At 40.2% G+C, this 27245-nt stretch overlaps 2 protein-coding genes across 2 annotated transcripts; one reads left to right on the top strand and one right to left on the bottom strand.

Annotated features, from left to right (window-relative positions):
- The first annotated feature begins 1276 nt into the window (after nucleotides 1–1276).
- gnai1 (guanine nucleotide binding protein (G protein), alpha inhibiting activity polypeptide 1) lies at nucleotides 1277–27245 on the top strand. Its single transcript, XM_080051304.1, has 9 exons — nucleotides 1277–1790; nucleotides 16654–16696; nucleotides 18364–18505; nucleotides 18963–19120; nucleotides 21888–22016; nucleotides 24333–24462; nucleotides 24988–25141; nucleotides 25256–25489; nucleotides 25940–27245. Exons 1-8 carry the CDS (start codon nucleotides 1673–1675, stop codon nucleotides 25444–25446), a joined length of 1065 nt encoding a protein of 354 aa, XP_079907430.1. The 5' UTR covers nucleotides 1277–1672; the 3' UTR covers nucleotides 25447–25489; nucleotides 25940–27245.
- Nucleotides 5782–8135, bottom strand: LOC307268712 (uncharacterized protein; the record flags this gene model as incomplete). The annotated part of the gene is made up of 4 exons (XM_080051448.1): nucleotides 5782–6099; nucleotides 7106–7195; nucleotides 7334–7489; nucleotides 7827–8135. 4 exons carry the CDS (start codon nucleotides 8133–8135, stop codon nucleotides 5782–5784), a joined length of 873 nt encoding a protein of 290 aa, XP_079907574.1.

Raw genomic sequence — 27245 nt, 5'->3', positions numbered from 1 at the left:
GCGATTTTAACACCACAGGGATTTGTGTGGAAAATTTTGAAGCGAACACCGGCAACCTTTAGACTGACTGTCGACTTTGAAGACTTCCGCTTGACTGTGTCCGACACAGGCTAAATTATTTAAACCCCAAACAATAGTCATGTACTGGTGAATGGATGGGACACTGCCATGGTTAGAGGTTTGGTTCCCATGGGAACAATTTATGCTAGAATTGTTGACCATGCTGTTATAGACTCAACAGGAAATGTATATTATCAGATAGAGTTATTAATAAATGTGTATATTATCATAGTATTTAATATAACGAGATTCAGTCAAACTCCTGTAATTGATACACAAGAGGCAAATAACCTTATGTGTGTATCATATATCAAAATAAAAGTCACATGAAATAGCTTAAAATGTGATAATGAGGAGCCCATATTTGAGAAGCATAGTAAAGTTATGGGTGTGAAGGTTTGAAATGCGTTCTGCTGTCAAGAATTTTTTGGTATGGGCGTGAACCTTCAAAATAAAAGCATCAGAATAATAAATTGAAAGGTTAGATATTTAATTGTCACACATCAGTGATGAATGATCACACACCAAATGCAAGCTGAGCTTATGTTTGATACACAAAAAAACACATTATGACTTTTTTTTACCTGCATTGACTGAGAATTACCCATAGAACTGTGACAACCCTCAATTATAAATGCATGCAATGTAGGCTATTTTGTAATAGACTCATGCAGGCCTGAAATTCTTGAAAAAACATTAATGTTTTGATTGATTATGAAATAACAGGATGACAAAGTTAACTATATGTTACCTGTGGGAAATGGTTGAACACATGTACAGGAGGTCCTTCTGTGATAGATAATGAGACCGATAATAAGGTCTAGAGGAGGATATTGACATGAATTTGGGGGAGTAACATAATAGGCTATTTGAATTTAAATTAATTATGTACTTATTTTTGGGCACTTTGTCCAACACTGTCACACACTTCTTAGTTATATTTATTTCCTATATGCAAAACAATAACTGAAACAGTCACTTCAACAATGACATGCTTGGTTCTCAGGCTCTCTCCAACAATGCAACACATAAAGAACAGATATAACCACATCAAATATTGCCGAATGTTTGACAATGTTAATAGTTTTTAGTATTTTATTTGTGGAAAATGACACCTTTATTGTAAAGGGTCAGAGCGGAAGTGTGATCGTTGTTGCAGCTTGCGGGCCAGGCCACAGCACCACCGCATCAGCTCGCTCCACACTCAGACCTGAACCTACAATACTGGCAGTCGCCGCCGCAACGAATGGAGGCGAACGGGTGAACGAGGCAACATCACCATCAAGGAATAGTTTCGCTGGTAAAATAGCTTTCCCCTCGAGCTCAGGGCGGATATTAACAACGGAAAATATTTCAACTGGACGAACAAGACGAAAGAAACGCGACGCTGTGTCTTAATTTTTTTTTTAAAGTCCTGTCGTTCTTCTTTCCTCTCCCTGAAAAGATCGATTGCCTGTCATTTAAAAAAAGGGCGTGTGTGTGTTGCCTACTGTGTGCGGAGCGACTGAGGGCAGTTTTATCCCATTTCATGTGGGGCATATAGCCTATGGTGTTTTCATAAAGGTATATTTTTACAAGGCCATTTTGGGGTTTGTGAAGGACATTGTCGAGGATGGGATGCACGTTGAGTACGGAGGACAAGGCGGCGGTGGAGCGCAGTAAAATGATCGACAGGAATCTGCGGGACGACGGAGAGAAGGCAGCCAGGGAGGTCAAGCTGCTTCTGCTGGGTAAGAATGAGTGGGTGGGGAGGGGTTGGGCTATGGTGGACCAACTTCACTGTATGTCAGAATTACGTACATGGCAAGTTCTTTTTCCCCCTATTGTACGCGTTGGATCCATCCATTGAGACCCATTTGAATTGACTAAATCCCATTCAACAATGGCACATTTCCTCTCGTCTAGCAGCCCCGGTCAGTGCTTTGCAGCAGTGAAAACAGGCCGATGGCTCTTTATAATGGGGGGCCCAGGTCTTCACTATTGAGTGTCACACTGTCACACTGAAAACTTTGTTGAGTGACCTCATTTTTTAGCCCATTTCAACATATCACATTACCTGTTCTACAAGTCAAAGTTGAGCCTAATAAGGGGGCTTATGGGACTCATTTCTCTCTCTCTCTCTCTCTCTCTCTCTCTCTCTCTCTCTCTCTCTCTCTCTCTCTCTCTCTCTCTCTCTTCAGTTATCCTGTGTTTTAAATTGAATAGCCTACTAGTCTTGATTCCATCTCAAGTTCAAGAATAAGATGTGTACAGACATGTCTGAATAGGGCAACAATCTTGCACAACAAATGCAGGGAAATTCCAGTAATGAAGTTACTTTAGAAAATTAAAGTCCTAACTTTCTTGGAAGTCTTATGCACATTAGTTTGAAATAGCTGCCCTTTAAACTAAATAGCCTTTGATTAATGGTAGACAGTTTAAAAGTTTGAAATGCTTATGTAGCCTAAAGATAGTTTTCTCATGACCCTTTCATTACACTCAGCAACGGCCAATTTTGACTGCCCTTTGTGTAACCACTTTTACTTCATGTTTGACTATTGCCAAAGCATATGCCATAGGTTATCATGTTGGTAAAGTTGAAATGTCCCTTTTGAAAATCAACCCTGAGAATGTATCATCATGAATGAATGGCAGAGCACACCCATTCGCCTTCTTCAATTAGGTATATTGTGATTTCTTGTGTTCACTACATCGGATTTTGTCATATCATCGCCTCATATCATAGCCTTTCTGAAAAACAGGCCATGCCCACATGAGTTTCATTACCTACTTAAAGTGTGGGGAACCTCTGTTATCCTTGTAAATAGAAGCCATAGGTGAAAAACTTTTCCATGGATCCCGCTGGCTTGGGGAAATGTTGACATGTACACAGACGGTATGTGGGTTACCAGGACACGACAATGCCCCAGGCCAGCGGCTGATATTTGGCAAACACCTGACATTAAAGCTCAGAATTGGAGCTGTTGGTGGCTTTTGTGGCCAGACTTGTGAGCCAGATCAAGATAAACAAGTGGTTTTTTTTTCATGTGCTTTGCACAAATTGCAACACTTGTTGTCCCATTACTATCGTTGTTGACTGGACCACACCTTAAAATGGCCTAAAAAGACACAATATTTACATTTCTTGCAATGTTAACATATAACATTTAATGTAAATGTCACCATTGTTTTGTTTGCGAATGAACATTTTCTTGCTAAAGGTGTTGAGCGCATTCCACAGGTGCTTGGGAGGCCAGACGGGGCCTGCTGATTTAAAAAGTGAGCAAGTTAGGTCAAGTTTCTGCTATGCTGCTGCTGCTGTAGGGCGAAATGTGTTGGTACCCAACAACACTGCACTAATAGCTCAACCGTCCTCTATCTTTTTTTTTTTTTAGAGTGGAATGGCCGTTGTGTTGTTTTCTCTGCGGTGATGGTTGTGGTTGCCAGGTCGTATGGCCCGTACGCGTGGCTGGCATTGGCACGGCCTCCTGCCATGTGTGTGTGTGTGTGTGTGTGTGTGTGATCCATTAGTATGATAGCCTAGTCAAGTTACCGCCTGACACACGGCCAGGAGGAGAGAGGCTGTAAGATGAGAACAGTGCTAATGAGTGAAGCATTAAAAATTAACAAAGGCTCCGCCAGGCGCACAGAAGCACCGGGCTCCAAGTTTAAGAGTTGGAGTTGTTTACCTTGGAGATAAACAGTCAAGGAAAATATCAGTCTTTCAGAATTGTTGATTCGCAAGCAAGCAATTTGGAGTACTAGGCTTGGGCTGGTATCATATTTTGACGGTATGATAACCATTAGCAAAAACACCACGCTGCTACAGTATTTGCGATTATAGCTCTCAAATGTCTTATTTTGAAATGTCTGGGTAAAAAAACAAAAAAATTATTCCGGCTGAACATATTTATTTTTATTTTTAAACAACATATTTAATATTCTGAACATTAATACATTTGTATGATAACAGAACACAATAAATAATCGAAGGGTTAGAACCGGTAGGAACGGTATGACAGTAATAGTGGTTATGGCTTGTTGAAGTCTTTTTGTGTATTGCGTGGGGATGACCACTTCCAAAAAACTGGGTGGATATTATAAACTACAGCAAACCTCTGGTTTTATCCAATGAGTGGCAGACTCATGGCGTGATCATCTTCTGACTCTTAATCATTGGCTTGCTGCTAAATCATTACGCTGACGTAAAAAGAATCTGGATTTGCATGAAAAGTGATTTGAATCTTAGTGAGTTTGAGTGTGAACCGGCTAGCAGGCTCAGGTGATCTTTTGTGGAAAGGGAGGGAATGTGAACTTTTTCTTTTCTATTTTTCCCCCCTGAAAACCGAACATATTATTTCTCATTTAGCTCCTCGTCTCATTTTATTCCCATCTTCTCCGGGACCCAATTATCCTACTACTATTCATATCTCCACGCTGAAATAGATTACAATCTTCTGCTCAGACTAATTACTATTTTCTATGGCTGTGTCGCGTGGAGAAGATCTGATTAATAATGCTTTACCCTTTGTCTAACTTTGGTCTTTCTTCTCTCTTACGCTTCCCATTGGTTTTAGAGTTATGTAACCAGAATTGCCATACATTTAGTAGTAGGCTACAGCATGACTGTCACTCACTCACACTGAAAAAAATTTGGAGTGTGATTTACTTAAAAAAACCTCTGTAACAATTTCCACGCAGAAATTCCTAGTAAATTTAACTGAGGGAGCAAATTATATATAATATGATATTCTCAAGTTAAATCTACTTACCAATGATGATTAAGTTTAACCAAGAAATTCTTGTAAAATTTACTAGCAAATTTCTGCTTTCATGAGTAAATTTTACACAATCTCCTTCAGTAAAATTTACTCTTGGACTAGCACTGCATTTACTTACACATTTCTGTAAAAAATACTACTTTTTTTCCCAAAGCTTTTAATTGGTTGGACCTAGTTCTTGTTTTAGCATTATTTAAGTAACATTTATTTAAGTAACATTTACTTGAAAAAAACCCTGTAACAGTTTTCCACACAGAAATTATTTGTAAGTTTTACTCAGGAAATGAAGTAAAGTTAAGTAACAGTAAGAAACACAAAACATGAAATTACTTTATAAGAAACACTTTTATTTTCCAACACTATTGCAATAGGTAATTGCTTGCAGTATTCCAACACACTGACTGGCATTAGCAGATACATTTAAAAATAAAAAAAACAGTGTCGCCAGTTAGAATACAACAACCTCTCTCTCTCTCTCTCTCTCTCTCTCTCTCTCTCTCTCTCTCTCTCTCTCTCTCTCTCTCTCTCTCTCTCTCTCTCTCTCTCTCTCTCTCTCTCTCTCTCTCTCTCTCTCTCTCTCTCTCTCTCTCTCTCTCTCTCTCTCTCTCTCTCTCTCTCTCTCTCTCTCTCTCTCTCTCTCTCTCTCTCTCTCCTCTCTCTCTCTCTCTCTCTCTCATCCTTGAGTGAGTTTGAAAAAAGAACTGCCTAAAAGTATCACGTTAAAGTGCAATAACTGCAAGTACCATAAAGTGCAATAACTGAAAAAAAAATATGACTTAGGCAATTATGCTATGAGACTAACAATATGTCAGTTACCATAACAGAATATACAAACATGTAATCTTACAAACTGGGCTCAAATATTTGGAACAGGACATTTCTTTATCTAACTAGCTCCCAAGTATTTCCTCTGAACCACAACAATGCAACTGGTTCGTGAACCGGCACAGAAACAATCATCTCATGATAGAAGTTTGTTCTGCAAAGCCCGGACTTTGGGAGACATCTTCAGGATGTCAAGCTCAAGAAAGAGCTTCTGAAACACTTCGAATGTGTATTTCAACTTTGGTGGGTAACTCAAGTTCATTGCATAGATAAAACCCATGAGCAGAAGGCAAGCCTTTGCCACACTTTTACAATCATCAAGAACCTCTTTTCCCTCGATGATGATCAAGACATGGGCAGGGCTGTGGCCTTCCTGTGCAGTACTTCCATGGACGACAACAATCTTCAAGACATGATGAGCATGGTCATCTCTGATGGCTTCTTTGCTGACATCCTGTCAAAAACATGTGAATCAGTGCTTGGAAGTCATTATACTAAAGATATTTTCTTTAAAGTTCCTGAATATGCAAGAGGTGATTTACTGGGTTGGCTTATTTGAGTGGCCATTTACTACTTATACAATAATGCAAAAGAAATAAGACGCTCAGAGCAAGACATTGGTTAAATGCTGGGTATGTATGTACACAAGTACTGATTTTAATTAATTTAATTTTCACATAGATGGACACTTAACTTAAGTTATTATTTATTGAATTTCTTTTCAGATCTTTCTCAGTTCAAGTTAACCCTACTTTGTGCCTTTCATCTATTGGTGTACATTGCGGTCCAGATGTAACAATCGTTTTTTTTTCTCAGAGATGATAAACTGGCATTATTTCAAAAACCCATAAGGTTGTTAAAAACTTTAGATATTTTCAGAATCCTCAAATACTCTTGAAGAAAAAATCATTTTGCTGTACTGTTTTGTTTGGACTTGAAACCCAGGAACAATTAGCAAACAGGTTAAAGACAATTTCACCAGACAATATTTTTTCAGTCTTTTTAGAGTAGTCTTGAGGACTATGAAAACCATGTCAGACTACCAACACATATTTTTAAATATCCTTTTGGGTTTTTCAGACAACACAAGTTAATTATATTTCACAGAATATGTTATCTCTGTGACCCAAAGTAATGCTAATACACGGAGAGGCACAAACCTGGGCCAACCCCTAAGATGTGCTTAGCTCCAAGGACATAAACAGGTAAGTATACTGTATTCAGTGTTGAGGGAAAATGTGAGATTGGCTGTGATTCAACAAAAAAAAAAATAAGAAAATGGGTAAAAATTTAAAAAATAAATTGAAATAAATGAACATTTTTAAACATTTCAGATACAGCACTAGTCATGTATCTTAAGCACCAATTTAAGTTATTGAATTTAAAAGGTTTTTCCCCTTGGAGAAGAAACACATTTTAATATGGTCTGAATAATAATTTCACAAATGTTCAAAATGTACCTGATAGTCTTTGATGAGTTCCTCTGCAGACTCTCCAAGGAACTCCATCAAGCAGCGGATGGTGACATCTCTTCTGCCTTCAGCATGTTGCTGTTACACAGACAGAAGTGAATTTATTGCTGAGAACAAACATATTATCTTTGTTCAAATGAGCTGACGTGTCATCAGTTATCCTATGTATTTATTAGCTCAACATATGACGACAACAATTATATTTTTAAACTTTACCTGGCTGAGTGAATCCAGCATAGGCCTTGTTTTTGTGCCCGGGACCCCGCCCTTTGTCTGAAATATCTCCAGGAGTTTGGTTGAGTAACTGTCCAATTTTGACAAAAAAGTCCGCTCCAGATGAAGAGTTGTGATCCTTCTGAACTCCTCTTTGATCTGAAACAATTACAAATAATAAAAAAAACACAACATGATCATGACAACCCACCTTGCTTGAATAATAAAGTAGTCCACCCAGTTTAATACAATACTACTAAGCAGCAACACAATCTATAGCCTTCAAAATGATGATCAATTTTAAGCAATACTTCTGTTAAAAGATACTTAGTTGCTACATTATACAGTCCACCTTCCCAAAATGAATGTAGTGTAATACCACTGTTTTTGCATGGTGAACTTCATAATCTTGCAAAGTGTATCTTACTTATATTCTTCCAGCCTGTACACACAACAATACAAGCATCAGGTAAAGAAACACAAGAACTGGATTTACCTGAGTTTCACAGAACAGCCCAGGCCATCTCTCCATGAGGTCTTGGACTGCAGGGCACTGCTGGACAACTTCCATTCTTCGATAGGAGAAAGACCTCTCCATTTTCTCACCAATGATCTTCTCACAGTTTTTCTTCTTTACTTCCTGCAACAAATCCACTCTCTCCTTCTCTAAAGAGTTCTGTGTCTCAACAAGTGGCAGTGGTGGCAAGTAATTAACTTCTGCCTTCTTTGGCTTTTTGATGTCTTTGGATGAACCCTCTTCAGAGATTCTTCTTTTCAGGGAGTTAACATCATCATAATTGCCCATTTTGTATTTGATCCTCTGTTGCCAACTATATAAGCCATTAAAAGACCCCGGGTCTTTGAGGCATGGGTACTTTTCAACCAAAGCTTCTACCACAGCTAAAACCTGGAGACCAGTTGGGTATGCTGTATATGAAAATATGGTGTCTGCTAGCCTCTCGAGTATGCTACTCGTCACTTTTGGATTGTTCAACAGTGTGCCATCCTTTTCATAGGCTTGGTTTCCTACTTCCATCATAAGGTCTACATCATGAGGAAAGGCAGGTATTGGAAACGTTGCCGGCCATGGCTGAGACCATAAAGATTGTCCACTTTCATCCGAGGAGGACAGCAGGATTGTGTCCTGAGAATCAGAAGACTGGCCAGCGCTTGTATCAGAAGACTGTTCTGGAACTAAGGATTCGACATGAGATACTTCCACAGGACTGAGAGTTAGGACATTTGGTTGAGTAAATACAAGCTTTAGTGTAGCCTTGTCTTGCACTTCTTCAATGGAGCTTAGATTGAAAAACTGGCCTTCAAAATCCATGTCTTGATACATCACATTAAACGCCCTGGTGATATGAAATGTCTCTTGAATAACATCATTAAGGTCCTGAAGGGAGTTTGGGATGCCTAAAGGTAGAACCAGTTTACGAATGTCATCATCATCCAAGATGATCCGCAGCTTTGCCGGGGTATCCATTTCAACAGGAAGAAGCTGCAGTAATACAGAACAGAGGAATGAATCAACATGAAATAAAGCATACTGTCACCACCACTGTGTTGTGCCAGGAAAAATCCTGCATATGAAATTATTTACATTTAAGAGCAGGGTTCAACATAACTTTTTTTTCCTACTGGCCCGCCGGGCCAGTGGATCTGAGTTTTACTGGCCCCTTGTATATTTTCACTGGCCCTGCACACACTTTTTTTTTCTTCATAATTTAGTGTCAATAATTATAATACCTGTATTAGAAAAATAAAGAAAGATAACCAGATCTAAAGGGAATATCTATACTGTAACAGTATAGATATTCCCTTTAGATTTGGTTATTTTTATTTTAGTTAATTATATGAAATGTTGATATTGCTCATACACATAATATAAAACCAGGCAAACATATTGAATTAGAAGCCTACAACTGAAAGTATGTTGAAAGAGTCGGCCAGTATTTTAAAGTCCAGTAGTTTGATTTTATGATTTTTGATTGTTTTTATTCTTGAATTTGGGCAGTTTAATGAATAGTTCACCTGCAGAAGTCATGTTCAAACATAAAAAAAAAATAAGAGATGAAGGTCTGATCATTCTTTGTGGTGTGGTAGGCTGTTTTTTACTTTCTCTATATGCATTAGGGACATGTGAATGTGTCGACCGAATGACCGGTTTTCCACTTGCGCTCAAGTTGACTTTAAAAATAGAATAGAAATACGAAAATCAGTGGGTTATGCCGTTTTTTTTAATGGGATATTTCACCGTGTATGTGAGTTCACGTCTGGTCGTGAGCGCGCTGCAGGAGCGTCACTTCAGCATGAAGTGTCAGCTTCACATAAGAGTCCGGTGTGGGACCATTTTTTCAAACTATTGATAAAAAACAATGCAGTGCAAAATACGCAGCACAAGTTAAACGCTCGTCTAAGACTATGACGTTAAATCACCTTAGAAACACACAATGCCTTCGTCCGATCACAGCAGCGTTTCACCGTGTGATCTCGCCAGCGAGTGAGCCGCCGCGCATATGAACTGTGGTTTGTGGCTAAAATAATAACCGGGGATATTCTCCCCGTTTGCGATTTCAATGGGAAAGACTTCCGCGATTTGATTGAATGTCTCGAGCCTGAAAACACAGTGCCAAACTGCGCGACTATAGGAACTTTACAGTGAGCGGAGTCCCTCCGTTCGTTTCTGTCTACAACCGACACAATCACCGGAGACGCATTCACAGCGTTTAAATAACGCCTCTCATTTGTATTACCATTGGGGCTTGTATGCAAATACTGTAACATTACGGTGGCAGATAAAGGAAAAGCGCAGTTATCACTTTCTGCACCTCAACCTCTGCTGTGGGAAGAAAGAAAGGGGGCAAAGCAAGTCGATTGATTTGTCGACTCGCAGGCGGACGGTAGGCAGCTCTGCCAACGGAGCGAGAGTGCACCCGCTTCTTGCTCCGCCTGTCAAAACGCCCACGCATCGGTTGTCCACTGGCCTTTCATCAAAAAATATATTTTATATTAGGTTTATTATATTGAGTCTTAAATAAACACTGCTTTCATTACGACTCTCAACGCGCATTTCAATGAACCATGATGTAGTCTACAAAAAGATACTGAACTGTGATTGGCCAGTCACTGGCCCGGGCGGGACAGTGACTGGCCAATCAACTTGCCCTGCATATGATTTTACTGGCCCCGGGCCATCGGGCTATACGTTATGTCGAACCCTGAAGAGGCAGTATTTGTATTTTTTAACATCTTTCCAATTAGTATTTATTTTTTGGCACCTCTTTTACTTGCAATATATATTCCTCTTTTAAAAATACATGTGACTTATTTAAATATATTTCCCTTTAAAAACGTTTAAATGAACTGTATTGCCATTAGGCCTACTGTTTTAAATCAGCATGCAAGTTTCAACAAAGAAAATTAAATAAATCAGACTGTATTTATATCACAATCATTTATGAGTGAATACACTTATAACATACTGACTTCTAAGTCAAATGGGCCATCACTGCTTCACTAACAAACTGCATTTAATGTTACTGGAGTGATAGCAACTTAGCTTGGCTAGCACAATGCCTGGTTTAGTATAGCAGCTAGCTGCCTTTGCGATTAGCATTAGCTTCGTGGCTAACATCATTAACAATCTTTTAAACATTTTAAACCAATTACAATGATACAGCCTGTGCCACAGCGGTGTTAACACTCAATAACTCATACTAGTCTTAACAGAAGTAACATTATCTGAACAAAGCAAGCATTGTGTTGTCAGTTTAACCAACAGGCTAATATCAGCAAGTCAAAATGGTGCCTCCATTCAATGCTAACTTTACCGGACCTCAAAACACAACTGGCCCTAGATGAAAGAGGCTCCTCGCGTTCGGTATCACACACTGTGGCACTGTTATCCCTGCAGCCCTGTTTACTTAAATGTCCATGCTGTTTACCTGTGCTATGTCTGTGTCCATGGACCTCTAAAAAGGACTCATGCAAGTCCAATAGTGTTTTGGCAAGTCCAAAACAGCCTGCGGACGCGGGAAGAGCCATTAGCCGGTTAGCTGCTAAAATAGTAGAACAATGACTAAGCCGACAGACCATTAAAAAGTTAGTTAAGCATATAAGTTAACATACCCCAAGGCTCCACGTCCATGAATTGTCTCATCAGATGAGCACCGAAACAATCCCCCAGTCGAAGTGTGTCGTCCAGAAGTCCTGTTAATGCCTAGTTCCTCTGAATTCAAAATGTACTGAACTCATCCACTGAGCATGCGCAAGATTGCAAGCTTACATACTATATTTGTATACTATCTATGCCTATTATCTAAGTAAAGTTTACTTGCTTATGTTAGGCTGTACGGTCAATACAGTTGTTATGTTAATATTACTTGGAAGGATGGATAATATTTACATATAAAAATGAGGATACATAATTACAAATAAAAATCAAGTAACACATTAAATAAAGGGTGACATTTTGAAGTAGAAGCACTGAAATCATATTTCCTTGTAAAATGTAATCAAATAATCAAGTAATAATTACAAGCCCAAAAAATCATTTTTTTCAGTGCATCGCATTAAACACAGGACAACCAAAGCAGTTCAATTGTATTGTTCACATTCCTTTATCGCTGTAAGGCATTGTCAGACGTCTTGGAGAGTAGTCTGTGCCACTGTGTGTGTGTGTGTGTGGGAAACCATCTTTTAGTCACCGATTCGCTTGTTGTCAAATCGATCCCAGTGGTCATTTCCCCCCGGTGGGCTGCACCGCATGTACTCTGCTGGAATCTTACATGAGTAAGTCATTCTTAAATCCTCAAGAGAGAGAGAGAGAGGGCTGGATGGAGAGAAAAACAGAAGAGAGGAACTGGATAGTGTAGGAATATGAATGATAAATTGTAAAGGAAGGGAGGAAGAGAAGACAGGCTATGGGGCAAAGAAAGGCTGGAGGGCAGAAAGAGATAGAGAGAGAGAGAGGGAGAGATGGATGGATGGTGTTTGGCTCATGCTGTTAATGTGGCATCACTAATGCGGTTAGCACATTGTGCCAAACCTCATAAGCCCCACCATTCAAGTCCTTCAGTCCTAAAAGTGGGCTTGTGGGCCCGGTAACTTGGCTCTATAAACCTCTTCTGAACCGCAACAACGTCATCTTCTTCATGCCATTGATTGGACCCTGAAGCCAGCTACAGCGTGACAACGAGCCTGGGAAGGATACAACGTCATGTTTACTTTGACTGTTGGTTGTCACCCGTTGTTACTAGCAAAGAGAATTAGCAGCAGTGGCAACAAATGGTTAATCTATAAATGGAGAAAGGCCATGTGGCATGGTAGCCATTTCAATCACATTCATCTCTCTTCCAAACTACCGTTGTCATAAAACATTCCCCCGTCCTCTCTCTGCCTTCCTACGCGAGAGGGGAGTGGGTCTCCAAGAGGAAAAGATGTTGCGGTCTGTAGACAGATAGGAACGGCCCTGTTCTCTGCGGAAGAATTTTCACTGGTGAGGGTTAGCTGGGATTTTCCTAAAATAGTTTTGAACCGCTAGAAACAGAAAGCAGCTGCTCCAGTGGTTTTGAGTGTGGGCGTATCAAAGCCGTGGGTGTGTAACATGACTCTGCATGAGGAGCAATGGGTCAGGCCAGTGGTGCTGTGTAACCCTTAAAGTGTGTGTGTGTGTGTGTCATAGTAAGTTTGTACTTGTAAAGGCATCTTTTTGAGGACCAATTTAAGCTTTTAACCATCCGAGTGAGGACATTTCCCTGGTTTTCGCTTCTTCAAAGGCCTGTTTGAGGGTTAAGTGTGTTTCTGTGTGTGTGTGTGTGTGTGTGTGTGGAGTCAAAATCTGGACAAGTCTTTTGTTTCCTATTCCTCAGACCTAAGAGGCTTTTAGAGAATCCACACCCTAATGATATCACTGGTGTCGAGAGGCCAGAGCCAAGTCACATGCTTAAACACATAGCTCACGTCTCATTGATTATAATGGAGAAGACTTAGACACCGAATTTATGGCCTTCGTCCACGATTAACCACTGGCATGCTTAAATGAATAGGCAGGCTTATTTTCACAGCAGTTGTTGGCAGCTGCTAATTTCAATTTATGTCAACCGTCTTTCCTAGAGGGCTCTGTACTGCGAAAACTTGCTGCTACATTTTTCCCAATTGCAGTAGATTCCCACAATCACTCATCAAACGTCACTGTTCACTCTCTCTGTCATCAAATGAGTTTTTCTTTTTAAAGTTGAAACACTTATCCTGTTCCTCCTCTAAATTCATTCTACAGTCCAGGGAAAACGATTATAAATTATTTATTTTTGTCGAAAAAAATCGATGTTGAAAGGGCCGCGACTGTATTATTTTAATTATCAATTTTACAGATTATTTTTCAGATTTCATCACTGTTCGCTCTATGAAAAGTCCACAAATAGTTAATAAATGAGTCAAAGGTCACATTTGAAAAGTAAGAAAAAAATATTCAGTTTAGGCCTTAGGCCTACAATGATTTAGTATCATAAATCAGGAAATGTGTGGTATTTTTTTCTAGATAAATGGCTGTAAAAATAAATGAATTAACAAAATAATTGCCGATTTAGCTAACTAATCGTTGAGGCTGTAGATGCGAGGTGAATGTATTTTCTGTTTTGTAACACCCTCTCAATATGGTGTACTTTGTGTAAACAAAGCCATAAAAAACCCGAAGGGAACCATTGTGAAGTCCAGTAGTTTAAAAAAGTTCCCTTCATAAGACGGCCACTCTGTACTTCGGTGTGAGTTCACAGCCCGCCTGGAGTTGATGTTAATGTAGTCCCACATCGAGAGGCATTGCGTCAGTGTGTGAACTGTCTGTGACATTGTAAAAATGCCTTTTGGGCAGACTGTGCCGGCTCACGGGGCCAGCCTGTGCCCCAGTCTAGCTTGGTTATCTGCCGTCTATCTGCAGTGTCCCATCGGGGGATTTCACCCAGCCAGTGAGTTTATCCTAAGAGCAACTTTACCTCCAGGGGGTTCCGGCACACCGAGGGGTGACACATAATTAAAATAATGTGTCCTCAGGTGAATCTCTTCAATTATATACTGAAGGTAAAATAACAGGTCTGTTACTATCAGCACGCAGTTATTGCTAAGGGAAGGAAAGCTTGAAGGGATTTCAGGCTGAGGGTGTGCACAGTGTACACACTGCTCCCGGATGCATATATATCTATATTTTAATTAATATTTAATTTATTTTACCTTTTATGTAACCAGACAGGTCCTTAAGCACAAATACTTATTACAGAGACAGCCTGGCAAACGCCTTTTTAAGGGGCGGAAGGGTGGGGGCTGAAAAAAAAGGTCACATTAAATGTTCAAAGGACACACAGCAGCATATACCCAGATCATCTCAACACTTCGAACACACTAAGAGACGACCAGAGGCACACAACACACACATTTTCAGCACAGTCAAAAAAGACAGCAAGTGGAACTACAAGTGGCACGTTTCCAAAAATGCACTATTTCTTATTTTTTTGCACATCATGGAAGGTGGAAGTAGATAAGGCGGACGATTTTATTATGCAAGAGTAAACCATCTTGCCCGTTGCTGACACAGTTTCACGAGGTAACACATAATGGAGGCTTTATCTAGTGCTGTATGATTCCACTTCCCCTTCTTCTGTTTCTAGAGCGGAGAGAGAGAAGCTGGGGGTGTTGTTTACTCACGGGGAAAAGCCGGTCTCGAGTGGGTTGAAAAAATCTTCCCTTGTGGCATAGTTAGAGGAACGTTACATCAGTGACAACTGGCCAGTTGCTTCGCTCGCTGTGTCCAAGTCTCCACTGCTGTAATATGAGGACGTTAAGTGCACACTTGCAGTTCTAATGTAGTTTATGAGAACACACATTTGGAGGACAAGAGTGTAAGGATGTGGCTTATGAGGACACATCTGATGACTTTGATTGTTAAAGCTCTACTATGAGAGATTTTCTTTTGAGTCTCTACTGTCTTCCCCATAGATTCGCCAGAATCACGCAGGAACCCAGGAAGTAACGTGGAAATCAGAAATGTGGGCTGATACTAGGAGCAAAAATAAACACACACTTTGGATAACTATTCAGCTAAATAATTGAAAGAAAGAAAGAAAAACGAACTTCCAAGCTAGTGGTAAAGGGGACTGGGGGAAAACAGCCTCAGATGTATTATTCATAATGGTCTTGGACCGGTGGAAGAGCCAACATGTCACACACTCTTGCTTACAACCACAAAGCCTCCTCAGGTGACTGCTGTGGCCTCACACTACACTAGAGATGTCCCGGATATAACCAGAGCAGTGTTGCCATGGTGGCACCGTGACGTTTTTTTTGAGAGACCCGCGAAGCTAAAAGCCGTGCCGACAGTCTGATTCCTCTAATGCTCTCCCTATCCATCTATCCCTCCCTCCCTTCCCCTTTTGCTCTCTCCATCGTACCATCGCTTCCACTACAACACTGCCAATCGAATTAGTGGCCGGCGCAGACGAGTGCCCTCCCATCCGCAAGTGACACCTTGTACTTAGCTGCCTCACCGCACAGTCAATAATAATCTGTTTTTATCGTCACTGTTACGGCCAATGAGGCTTGGTGCTGATGTGTTTTTTTCGCATAAAATTCCACACACAATTTGGCTTATACAGTGCGAGAGTCCGTAACATTAAACTAGAGCAAGCTCAGCGCTGCAATATAATCAGTATATTAGAGCTGGAACTGCCTGGAGCGGCCGGCGGCTAAAGCAAGAGGTTTAAAGACTGCTTTTAACTGGAACACTCAAGTCATACACACACACTCTCACTCGCTTCTCAGTTCTCCTTTGGTTGACGCGGTTACGCTTAGGTTTCAGTTTCACGGTTCCTCGGCACGCCATTTTTGTCAAAAAATCAGTGAATATCTCCTCACGATCCTCACCTGTCCGTACTGTGTGCACTGAAAGAGATCTGGTTTTTGATACACAGCCTAGGCTCTGTAAAACGGGCCTTTTGCTAGCTACGGTAGGCCCCTTTTTGTTGACATACCCTTTGATCACAGAGCCTAGGCTGTGTATTAACACCAGATTTGTTTCTGTACAGACAGGTAGGAGATCATGAGGAGATATTCACTGATATTGACAAAAAAACTCATTTTATCAACACTTGCGTTCTCCAGAATTGCTGACCTTTTTTAAAACTATGCAGATAAAGGAAGTGAGCAGGTTGACATCAGTGTTCAAATGGAAAAGATAAAACACTGTGCTGCAGCTTGTTAAAGGCAACATTAACCTCTTGAAATATGTACACCCTCTAACAAGCCTCTCTTTCTTCTTCTCTCGTCTTTTCCAGGTGCTGGTGAATCAGGGAAAAGCACAATCGTCAAGCAGATGAAGTGAGTTCAAATTGCTCCTGTCGCATTTCATCATTTTGCTCTCTGAACAATCAAAACAAACTTGTTATTCCTTCCCTTTTTTCCCTGTGCATCAATAACTTCCCTTGTCAGATAATCATAATGGCGCCGATAGAGTATTCATTTTCCACAACACAAACGGGGTCAAACACCAATCATGTTTTTAAAGCACCTCTCTGTGTACAGAACATGTACCATGTAAATTCATAGATCATGAATACAAGCCAGGGGGAATACATTCATGTAGGCCCTGGCAGTATATCATCCACATGATGTGTGTGTGTGTGTGTCGTTAATTTGAATGACATTTTTCATGAATATCCTTCTGAATACTGTCATCAAAAAGCAGACACGTCACATACACAGCAATATGACATGCAGTTATGATATATACTATCTACTGTTCCCGTTGAATTATGATTTTACTGACAATGCAATGTCATAAATTTACTAGACTGCCAGTGTGCAGATATAATGGCACATTGTCTGTCTGATTTATTTTTTTACAGTATATACATATTTCTGTTGCATTATACAGCTGTCAGATTACATTTACATGTTGCAAGCTTAGAATGAAAGCCAAGCGATATTCTACTATATTTTTCTTAAATAACATGAAATTGCATAAAAAGACCAAATCAACAATGATTTGATTTAACTAACATTTAGATCTGAAACAACAATTCAAACACTCAATAAGCTGATCGATAGAAAAATGTTTTTCCGGAGCTGTTTTCAATAAATTGATCATTTGATTATCAATGCCAATCATTCTCAAGGCTCAAGCTTCTCAATTGTGAGGATTTGCTGATTTTCTTTGTATGTTGTTGTGGTAATCAATTCAATTTCCGGGGGGGTCTTAAAACAGTTAGTCGAATAAAACAGGCAATTTGAAAAATGTCACCTAGGGCTTGAGGAAATCCTGAGCGAAACATCTGACATTTTATTGACCAAAAAATTTCAATAAGCATTTGGAACTGATAATGAAATTAGTCGTTAATCAATTGTGCCCCTCAAACGGTGAGATATACTTTACTCCTCCTCCGGTGCCATAGACCTAAACATTTTCTTCTGAAAAACCTAATAAATTCACATCACTGTGATCACCACCGTTTCTCTGTATTACAATGAATATGGGCCATAAAGTTTTATTTTGATTCCGTCCCACGTTTAGTCTGCTGCCATAAATACTCACTAGCACGCCACACTGAAACCCAAGTGAAAGTATGAATAATGTCTCAAATAAGTCCCAAGTTCATACATTTCGGCCATAGTACGCATTCAGCTGCTGCTTTTCTACCCAGAGTAACTCAGCCTCATGAGTTCATAGTAAACAGCTACTTGTCCTGGATGACCAGCCACACATAAGTAGCCTTCAGGGCCATTGTGAACTGACAATATGTCTCTGAGGTTACAGTGACTGAAAAATAAGGTCAGAGTACTAAAAGAGATATGGAATGAGCGCCGAGGAGGATAATAAGTCATTTCTAAGAAAGCTATGAAAGGATCTCAGTGAGTTTTCTGTGTGTGACGGTAGCATCCCGAAAAATTGGGTTGCTGTCGGTTTTATTGCTGTGTCAGGCGAGGTTTTGCGGTGTCGGAAAAATGTCCCATTTGCTCACCATGTTTGTCCCCTTGTTTTCTTGCAGGATCATTCACGAGGCGGGCTACTCAGAAGAGGAGTGTAAGCAGTACAAGGCCGTGGTCTACAGCAACACCATCCAGTCCATCATCGCCATCATCAGAGCCATGGGCCGCCTCAAGATCGACTTTGGCGACGCCGCTAGAGCCGTGAGTAGTGACCCAGATGTGTGATTTGTGGTGTTTGCTAAACATTTAATAGTTTGCCAATATACCGCTATGACTGTGTGTGAATGAATGATAGCTGGATACCTGTAAAAGCGCTCTGAGTGCGAGAAAAAGCGCTATATAAATCCAATCCATTATTATTATTATTACTCCTGGGAAAGTCGTCTTTGCTCTGAATAAAGTTTTTTTTTAAGGTAGTCTTAAGGTTGTCCCTAAGTCATTCAAAATATATTTGAATTTGAGTCCCACCCCCAGCCTCCCCATGTATTTTCATTTTTGCAATGTTTTTTGCACTTGAAATGACCCTTTGAGTTGTAGCTGTCTACAGGATTTATTTGTAACGCTTACACTGACATTTTAGCCTGGTAGCAGTTTATTTCTTATTAAATAATGGTGGCCTTATGGCATTGATGCTTAAGAAACTCTACTATTCACTCAGGACGATGCACGGCAGCTGTTTGTGCTGGCCGGCTCAGCAGAGGAAGGCTTCATGACGGGAGAGCTGGCTGGTGTCATCAAGCGACTGTGGAAGGACGGAGGTGTTAATGCCTGCTTCAGCCGCTCCCGCGAATATCAGCTCAACGACTCGGCAGCATAGTGAGTCACAAACACACACACACACACACACACACACACACACACACACACACACACACACACACACACACACACACACACACACACACACACACACACACTCTCTTGTACTTCTATTTTTGTTAGGAAACTCATTGACATAATGCATTCCCTGGCCCCTTAACCTAACCTTAACCATCAGAAATAAATGCATAACCCAAACCCTCACACTTACCCTTAAATAAACCTGATTCATACCTGGACCTTAAAACCAAATCTTAACCCTTAATCATGGGCTTTGAATGTCCCCACTTTCAGAAAAAAATTTCCTCACTCCGATGGTTAAAGCTATTGGTCCCCATAAAGACGCCTGTACACACACGCACGGACACACAAACAACCGAGGTCACAGTTGAGGTGTCCGCCAGAATTGTGAGTCACCCACTGAAAAGACTCGGTGGTCCCACACACGCACACACACCCACACACGCACACACAATAATGTACTGTATGTCAGCAACTTTTAATGACAAAGTCCTCGCCAACAGTTGCATTCCACTGAAAACACACACACAAAGCTGCTGCTGCCACTAGTTGTTTGAGCAATGCCCAGGAGAGCAGTAAAGCTACAGTATTAAGCATCTGTCTGGACTTTTACACTGTCAATATTTGCACTCCTTCCACCAAGCCAGAAGAGCAAGAGCAGTGGCTGGAAAGAGGATTTAATCTTTGACCGTCCTCCTCAGCACGGTAACATTTGCCACATCCTTTCAAAAGAAGAAGAAAAATGAAATCCACACTGCAGCTACACTGACAATATCCTTTATACATTGTGCAATAGCCCTATGCGTTACAACAAATAATATCATCACAAGGCAGCTGCTATGGGTTTTATTTTTATTTTTTATGGGGGGGGGGGGAGAAATGGCCGCTTGTTTTGCGGTTACATCGCCGGCCAAGCGAGCTGTAGTCATTGGCAATTTTTCCTAATTGGTTCCTCTAATCCTGCTGTCCAGGGGCTTTTTTCATGAATAGGAAAACACCATTGCTAAAGCTTGTGTGTGTTTACTTGACCTAATACCTTTTTAAAGACAAACAAAAGGCTTGTATGCATGAAGGGGAGATTACTTTGGTTTGGTTTTGCTGGCAACTAGCACTAATCTTTTTCCCTTGTAATCTATCAACTGTATCCTTGAAGTATTAGCTGCGGTCATGCTACCTCCAGAGAGCGTGGACATGTAGCTTTATGTGGGATGTCCTTGTATGCGTACGAATAAGTATCCCACAACTGACAACACATATTATACAAATATTAAAGCTAAGACCATGCTCTGGTGGAACAAATAAGATATAGGAAATGCAAAACATTTTGTCATTTGTTAGAGTTTGAAATGATTTACTATGAATGTTTACGGTAGCATTTGACATTTGAGTGGGCTCTTTAACCTTATGAATTTCACTCAGTTGCATTGTGTAAAATATTACCCTCAGGAGATGTTACATATAGCTGACTTTAAACAAAGTTCTCCTGTCTAGATGGTTGCAGCAGCAATATAATACTCGGAATTGAGTTGTTTTTGTCCAAACTGATACCAATTAATATTCCCATTAACGATCATGAGAGCACTAGGGCCTATCCCAGCAGGCTTTCAGCATACATGTGGGGAAGCACCCTGGACAGACGGCTAGTCCATTACGGGGACTAACTGAGACTTACAAACACATTCACACTTGCTGGAAGGGAGTTTCCACAGCTGCATATGCTTAGACCCAGGGAGGAACCCAGACAAGGTTTCAACAAAAAGAGAAAACAATGCAGAAATGACCCTGGACCTGGCTACTGTAAGGTTACAGTATAGCTTCAACCACCAAGTCATTCCGCCAAAGTTACAGAACGGATACAGTCTTTTTCCATTTTTTAAATAAAAAATAAATACTATGTAGGATCTTTAAAAATGCATTTTTGGCAGAGAATTTATTAAAAAAAACAAATGTTGAGATAATGGCCGTTCCATATTACCCTGGAAATCTAGACTCGCTGCTTTCAAATTTTTCATTTTCATTTAACTTTTATTTATCCTCGAGAGACCAATTGAGGGGTGACCCTCATTTTCAATGACGTCGATAGAAATTTGCTCTGCATCCAGACTAGTTACAGGTGGTTGTATAGGAAAATATACAGACAAACAGACAAGGTTTAGTAAAATAAACACCTACATGTACATTTTGGACCCTTTTTATTCATGAGAGAAAACAAGTTAGGGAAGCAAACTTATTATTTTTATTCTCTTCCTCAATGTCTTTTTATCCTAGAACCTATTAATCTCGTTTGGTTTGTTGTGTGTATATATGAGTGTGTATTTATCTTTTTGTACATGTTTTTTTATTAGTATGTATTTATTTGATTGTACTTGCTCGTATGTATTTTGTTAAAGCACTTTGTAAACCATTGTTTTTGAAGGTGCAATACAAATAAAGATATTATTATTATATTATTATAAAAATCTCAAAATTTACCTGTCAACATTTAGTCATAAATTTCCTGCACTAGTTTTCTTGTGGGATATTGTCCCTACAAAGAAGTCAAATGTCTCTAACAGAAAGGTTGAACTATAAATGGGATCACACTTGCTTTATCAGTCTGAGTGCACTGGGAGTTTTCACTTGACCTTGACACATTTCTCTCCCACTTGTCTCTCTCCTGCTCCCTTTTTCTCCACCTCCCTCTTCTTCCATCTGTCTTTTTCGTTTGTTTTTCATTGTCCCTCTCTTTGTGTCCCTCTCTCAGCTACTTGAACGACTTGGACAGGATATCCCAGGCCACCTACATCCCGACCCAGCAGGATGTGCTGAGGACCCGGGTCAAAACCACAGGCATTGTGGAGACACACTTCACATTCAAGGACCTGCACTTCAAGTGAGAGAACTTCTTCCCCCGCTAACAGCTGGCTTAGACCTTAAAAGTGTTCAAACACGACAGACGGATTAATTAGCTTTCCATCCTGTTACTGACTCAGTCACTTCCATTTAATAAATAATACAAATTCCCTTTGTACATGTACAGTTGTAGGTTGTGACACAATGTGTGAAGGCGTTGTGCACATCAGCGGTGACTCAGTTAAAAGCCCTCTGTCTGAAAAAAAAAACCCAGACAGGAAGTGGGGGCAGCAGGTTTGATGATGTCATGATACCAGAAGTTTGTTTTCTGTTGCCAGTGTCATTTCGTGAGGCCACAAAATAGAACTGAGAAATCCAGTATTATATGATCCTTAAACACACACAGAGCCATCCTAATGTTTCAGTGTTTACTTTGTCGTTTTTTTTCTGGACCATTTCACACCGCAGCTCAAACAGTCATGCTGACACACCATTATTGTCACTGTGGTATATTACCACACATTACAGCTCTTACGTAAGGCTAGCCATTGCGCTATGTAATGTCAGAGTTACACGGTTGTGGCTAAGAGCTCTATCTGAAAGCAAAGTGTGTCTATTTGTGGTTGCATCAGTTTAATGACTAACTTTTGGAGCTGTGTCGGTAAACAGAATGAAAGAGAGACTGATCTGCTGAGCCAGGATGCCAGTCTTTCACATGTGAAAGTCAAATTTTTTTATTGCATTTATTTTAGCCCTAATGATATATGAATACTTTTTTTTTTTTTTTTTCGAAAATCCCCCTCCCCTGCACCTGCCTTTATAAAAAAAAAAAAAAACACACATTATTTTCAGACGAAGCCCTTTGCGGTAGACCAATTAGTAGACCAGCAGGTATCAGCATGTTGGTGCTCTGAATGTGTCACAGATGCATGCATTTATTTCACAGTGTCCCTTTTGGAATCTGATTTGCGGTGTGCTTTTAGTCTACAGGTGAAAAATTAGAATATCGTGCAAAAGTTCATTTATTTCAGTAATTCAACTTAAAAGGTGAAAATAATATATTATATAGACTCATTACATGCAGAGTGAGATATTTCAAGCCTTTATTTGTTATAATTTTGATTATCATGGTTTACAGCTTATGAAAACTCCAAATTCAAAATCTCAGAAAATTAGAATATTACATGAAATCAATAAAAAAGGGATTTTAAAATAAGTAATGTCGGCCCTCTAAAAAGTATAATCATGCATATGTACTCAGTACTTGGTTTGGGCCCCTTTTGCATGAATTCTTGCCTCAATGCGGCGTGGCATGGATGCTATCAGTCTGTGGCACTGCTGAGGTGTTATGAAGCCCATGTTGCTTTGATAGTGGCCTTCAGCTCGTCTGTATTGTTGGGTCTGGTGTGTCTCATCTTCCTTTTGACAATAGCCCATAGATGCTCTATGGGGTTCAGGTCAGGAGAGTTGTCTGGCAAATCCAGCACAGTAATACCATCGTCAGTCAACCAGTTACTAGTGGTTTCTGGCACTGTGGACAGGTGTCCAGTCTTGCTGGAAAAAGTAATTCAGCATCTCCATAAAGCCTGTCAGTAGAGAGAAGCATGGAGTGCTCTAAAATCTCCTGGTAGACGACTGTGGTGACTTTGGACTTGATAGAACACAGTGGGCCAATACCAGCAGATGACATGATGCCCCAAATCATCAGTGGTCTTCAATCACCTTGGATTTTGTGCCCCTCCACTCTTCCTCTAGACTGTGGGACCTTGATTTTCAAATGAAACGCAACATTCATTTGGATCAGTGATGATTTGGGGTGCCATGTCATCTATATATATATATTCTAATTTTCTGAGATTTTGAATTTGGGGTTTTCATAAGCTGTAAACTATGATAATCAAAATTATAACAAATAAAGGCTTGAAATATCTCACTTTGCATGTAATGAGTCTATATGATGTATTATTTTCACCTTTTAAGTAGAATTAATTAAATAAATGAACTTTTGCACGATATTCTAATTTTTCCGAGTTTCACCTGTACAGTATATGGCCCTACATTAAACATTTTAAAACAAGCATCAAGTGATACAATGTCCCACATTTTGTTTCTAAACAAATAGAACACTGTGCAAATGTAGTACTCTAGTCTTCGTTGCACTGCTTACATAAAAGTTGAAAGACACAAGAAAGTATATTTTCTTCTCTCCTCATTACTTAACCCTGCAGCAAGAACAGAGCAGCCAGAGTAACTCTTCAAGACATTTATCTATGCCGAGGGTTTTCATAGAATTGCAACACACTGCTCGTATTGTGCGCGCGTATGTTACATATGTTTACTTCTGTCCTCCCTCCAGGATGTTTGATGTTGGCGGTCAGCGGTCAGAGAGGAAGAAGTGGATCCATTGCTTCGAGGGTGTGACGGCCATCATCTTCTGCGTGGCCCTCAGCGACTATGACCTGGTGCTGGCTGAGGACGAGGAGATGGTGAGCGCTTCATATCACAATCCGTATCAAAATTTGAATACAGTTGCTCCAATTAAGAATACAAAACACACATGCAGATAGAAACAAGTGTAAAAATATTTGCTTAAGGCCACAGGGTTAAAACCGACAATACGGCTATCAATATGTTAATATAAGAATAACAAGTAAATAAGTAAGTGAGAATATTCTTCTACTGTATGTACACAATGTAGGTACTGGAAATAACTTGAGTGTATGAGATGTGACATCAGAAAAGTGTTACAGTGTAAATACTGGACATAACTAGAGCATATGAGATATGTTATACGTTATATTTAATATCAGCCCCCTGACTCACCGGAAATAACATAATAATAGCAGGCACTGTTTCTGTTTCTTTGTTTACTAGAATCTTTATTGTGGTCGGAGGAGGATAGAATATAAAGGATAGGCTATGTTTCTAGATCTTTCCTCCGGCGTTCATCAATCACTGAGCTAAGCACAATGATCACAACATAAGCTTCCGGTTTTCTCCTCCCTTTTTAGAACCGGATGCACGAGAGTATGAAGCTGTTCGACAGCATCTGCAACAACAAGTGGTTCACGGACACCTCCATCATCCTCTTCCTGAACAAGAAGGACTTGTTCGAGGAGAAGATCAGAAAGAGCCCTCTGACCATCTGCTACCCAGAATACGCTGGTAAGATTCACAACATGAAGCCGAAGCGCCATGTCAATAATGCCATTTCAAACAGATTCAAAGCCCTGGTGCTTTTCCGATGTTGTAAACTCTTGGATTCTTTTTTATCATCAGGCTCCAACACGTACGAGGAAGCAGCCGCCTACATTCAGTGTCAGTTCGAGGACCTGAACAAGAGGAAGGACACCAAGGAGATTTACACCCACTTCACCTGCGCCACAGACACCAAGAATGTGCAGTTTGTCTTTGACGCCGTCACCGATGTAATCATCAAGAACAACCTGAAAGACTGTGGGCTCTTCTGAGGGGAAAAAAACGACAAGGAAGATGACAACCATTTTTTTCTTGGTAAGGAAGTCTTAATCATCATCCCCATAATCATGCCTTCTTCATCTTTTCAAGCGACCAAACGTCACTGAATGTGTGCTTATCATAGCATTTGGGTTGCGAGTGGGAGGTTGCTGAGGAAATCCTTATGTGCCTGTGCATTCTAGCTTTTTTCCCCCCTTTTCAAATGCCTGTAACAAATTGGCTTTAAAATGGGTCGTTTCCAGAGCTTATGCCTTTTCCGAATAATGAAGAGAACATAGCTGGAGTCGACCACAAAGATGCAGCGTAATCCATCGTAATCAAATGCATAGTTGAGTCACTGAGTCGCTGAATTTTTTTGCCGCCTTCCATCAAACACATTTTCTGCTCCATTTTAGATGCTCGGGAAATGATAGCAGTATGGTTGAGCGCTCGGAAACCTCTATTTAAAATGTTCATATTTTCTCTCTCTCTCTCTCTTGTCCCCAGGCAGTGGAGCCACTTTATTGTGCATCTTTGGTGGGGAAGATGAGACGAGTCGGGGAGGATCAGTCACGGACCAGTGCTGTACTATATGCCACTTTTAACAGCTTTATTTATGTTATGTTTTTTTTTTGTCTTGGAAAATGTTTGAACTAGCGTCACGACATTCGTGTAGGATGTTTGTTTCATTGTAAAGGCGTCACACCGCAGATTTTCCACACATTTTTATTTTATGTACTTTTCCATTTCAATATCATATTTTCGCTGTTCCTTCTGCCCGCTGTCTCTGGAAAAGGAAACTATGCCGTTGGTGGAGATAACTTCTTTTCTTCCTTCCCTACAACTAAAAAAAGGGAAGAAAAGGGGTCCAACTTTTGAGTCCAGTTTGTTGGTACTTGTGCCTTCGCATGCCTTTTTACTGCAGTCGTAGTGTCCCCAAATGCTTGTTCTGTTGCCTGCTGAATTGTTCTGAACATAAAGAGGTAAATTGTTTTCATACGTTAGTGTCCCCTGCTATCTTCTTTGTGCACACCCACTGATCTATGGGAAGGAGGTAGATTTCCCCTCTGGTCTGAACGGTACATGGGTCGCCATGGTGACCAACATGTAGCCTATACAGTCCTCCCCCTCCCCTCCATCCAGCCCCCCACCCACCATGACATTGGAAGGCCTACTGGCCAACCACGCAGTACAATACTGAGATGTATATGGTTACATTCACCCCCAAAGATCTGGGGTTTTGGTTTTTAAACAATGTACAAAATATCCATTCTTCACCAACCATTCGAAAAATGGTTAGTTGTGGCGGTGATCTTATAATGCGCTCAAGTGTTCATAGTATAAAAAGACCAGAGTATAGGCACATTTTAATGTATTTGGAGAAGGTGGTTTGGTGTTAATGAAATAAAGAAAACTGAACCACAGAGAAGAGGTTTGTAAAGTTGAGGATGAGGTCTGAAATGTTTCAAAGGGTTCGGACATGGTTCTTGGATCCGGTCCGGTGATGGGTTTTGAGAGTTGAGGTGCTGCTTGAAGATCCACCAAGCTTTTTCATTCAGGTGATGGAAAGGAAATAAAGATGGTCAAGGGAGCCTGGTCTGTGATTTGAGATCAGTACTACTTTGCCAAGAGTAGTGATAAAACAGTAAATACGGTCCTGGATCGGTTCATATATATACATATATATAAATAAATATATATATATATATATATTTAAAAAATAAACTGCCACAACTGTCAATGTATGTGTATGTTCTCCACGGATGGAGAATCTTTGTAGACTCATCTCCCTTATTTTGCTAATAAAAACCAT

This window comes from Ammodytes marinus, assembly GCF_949987685.1.
Source record: "Ammodytes marinus genome assembly, chromosome: 22".
Taxonomy (NCBI): domain Eukaryota; kingdom Metazoa; phylum Chordata; class Actinopteri; order Uranoscopiformes; family Ammodytidae; genus Ammodytes; species Ammodytes marinus.
Note: the sequence above shows the minus strand (reverse complement) of the source record. Positions and strands in the feature narration are given on the sequence as shown.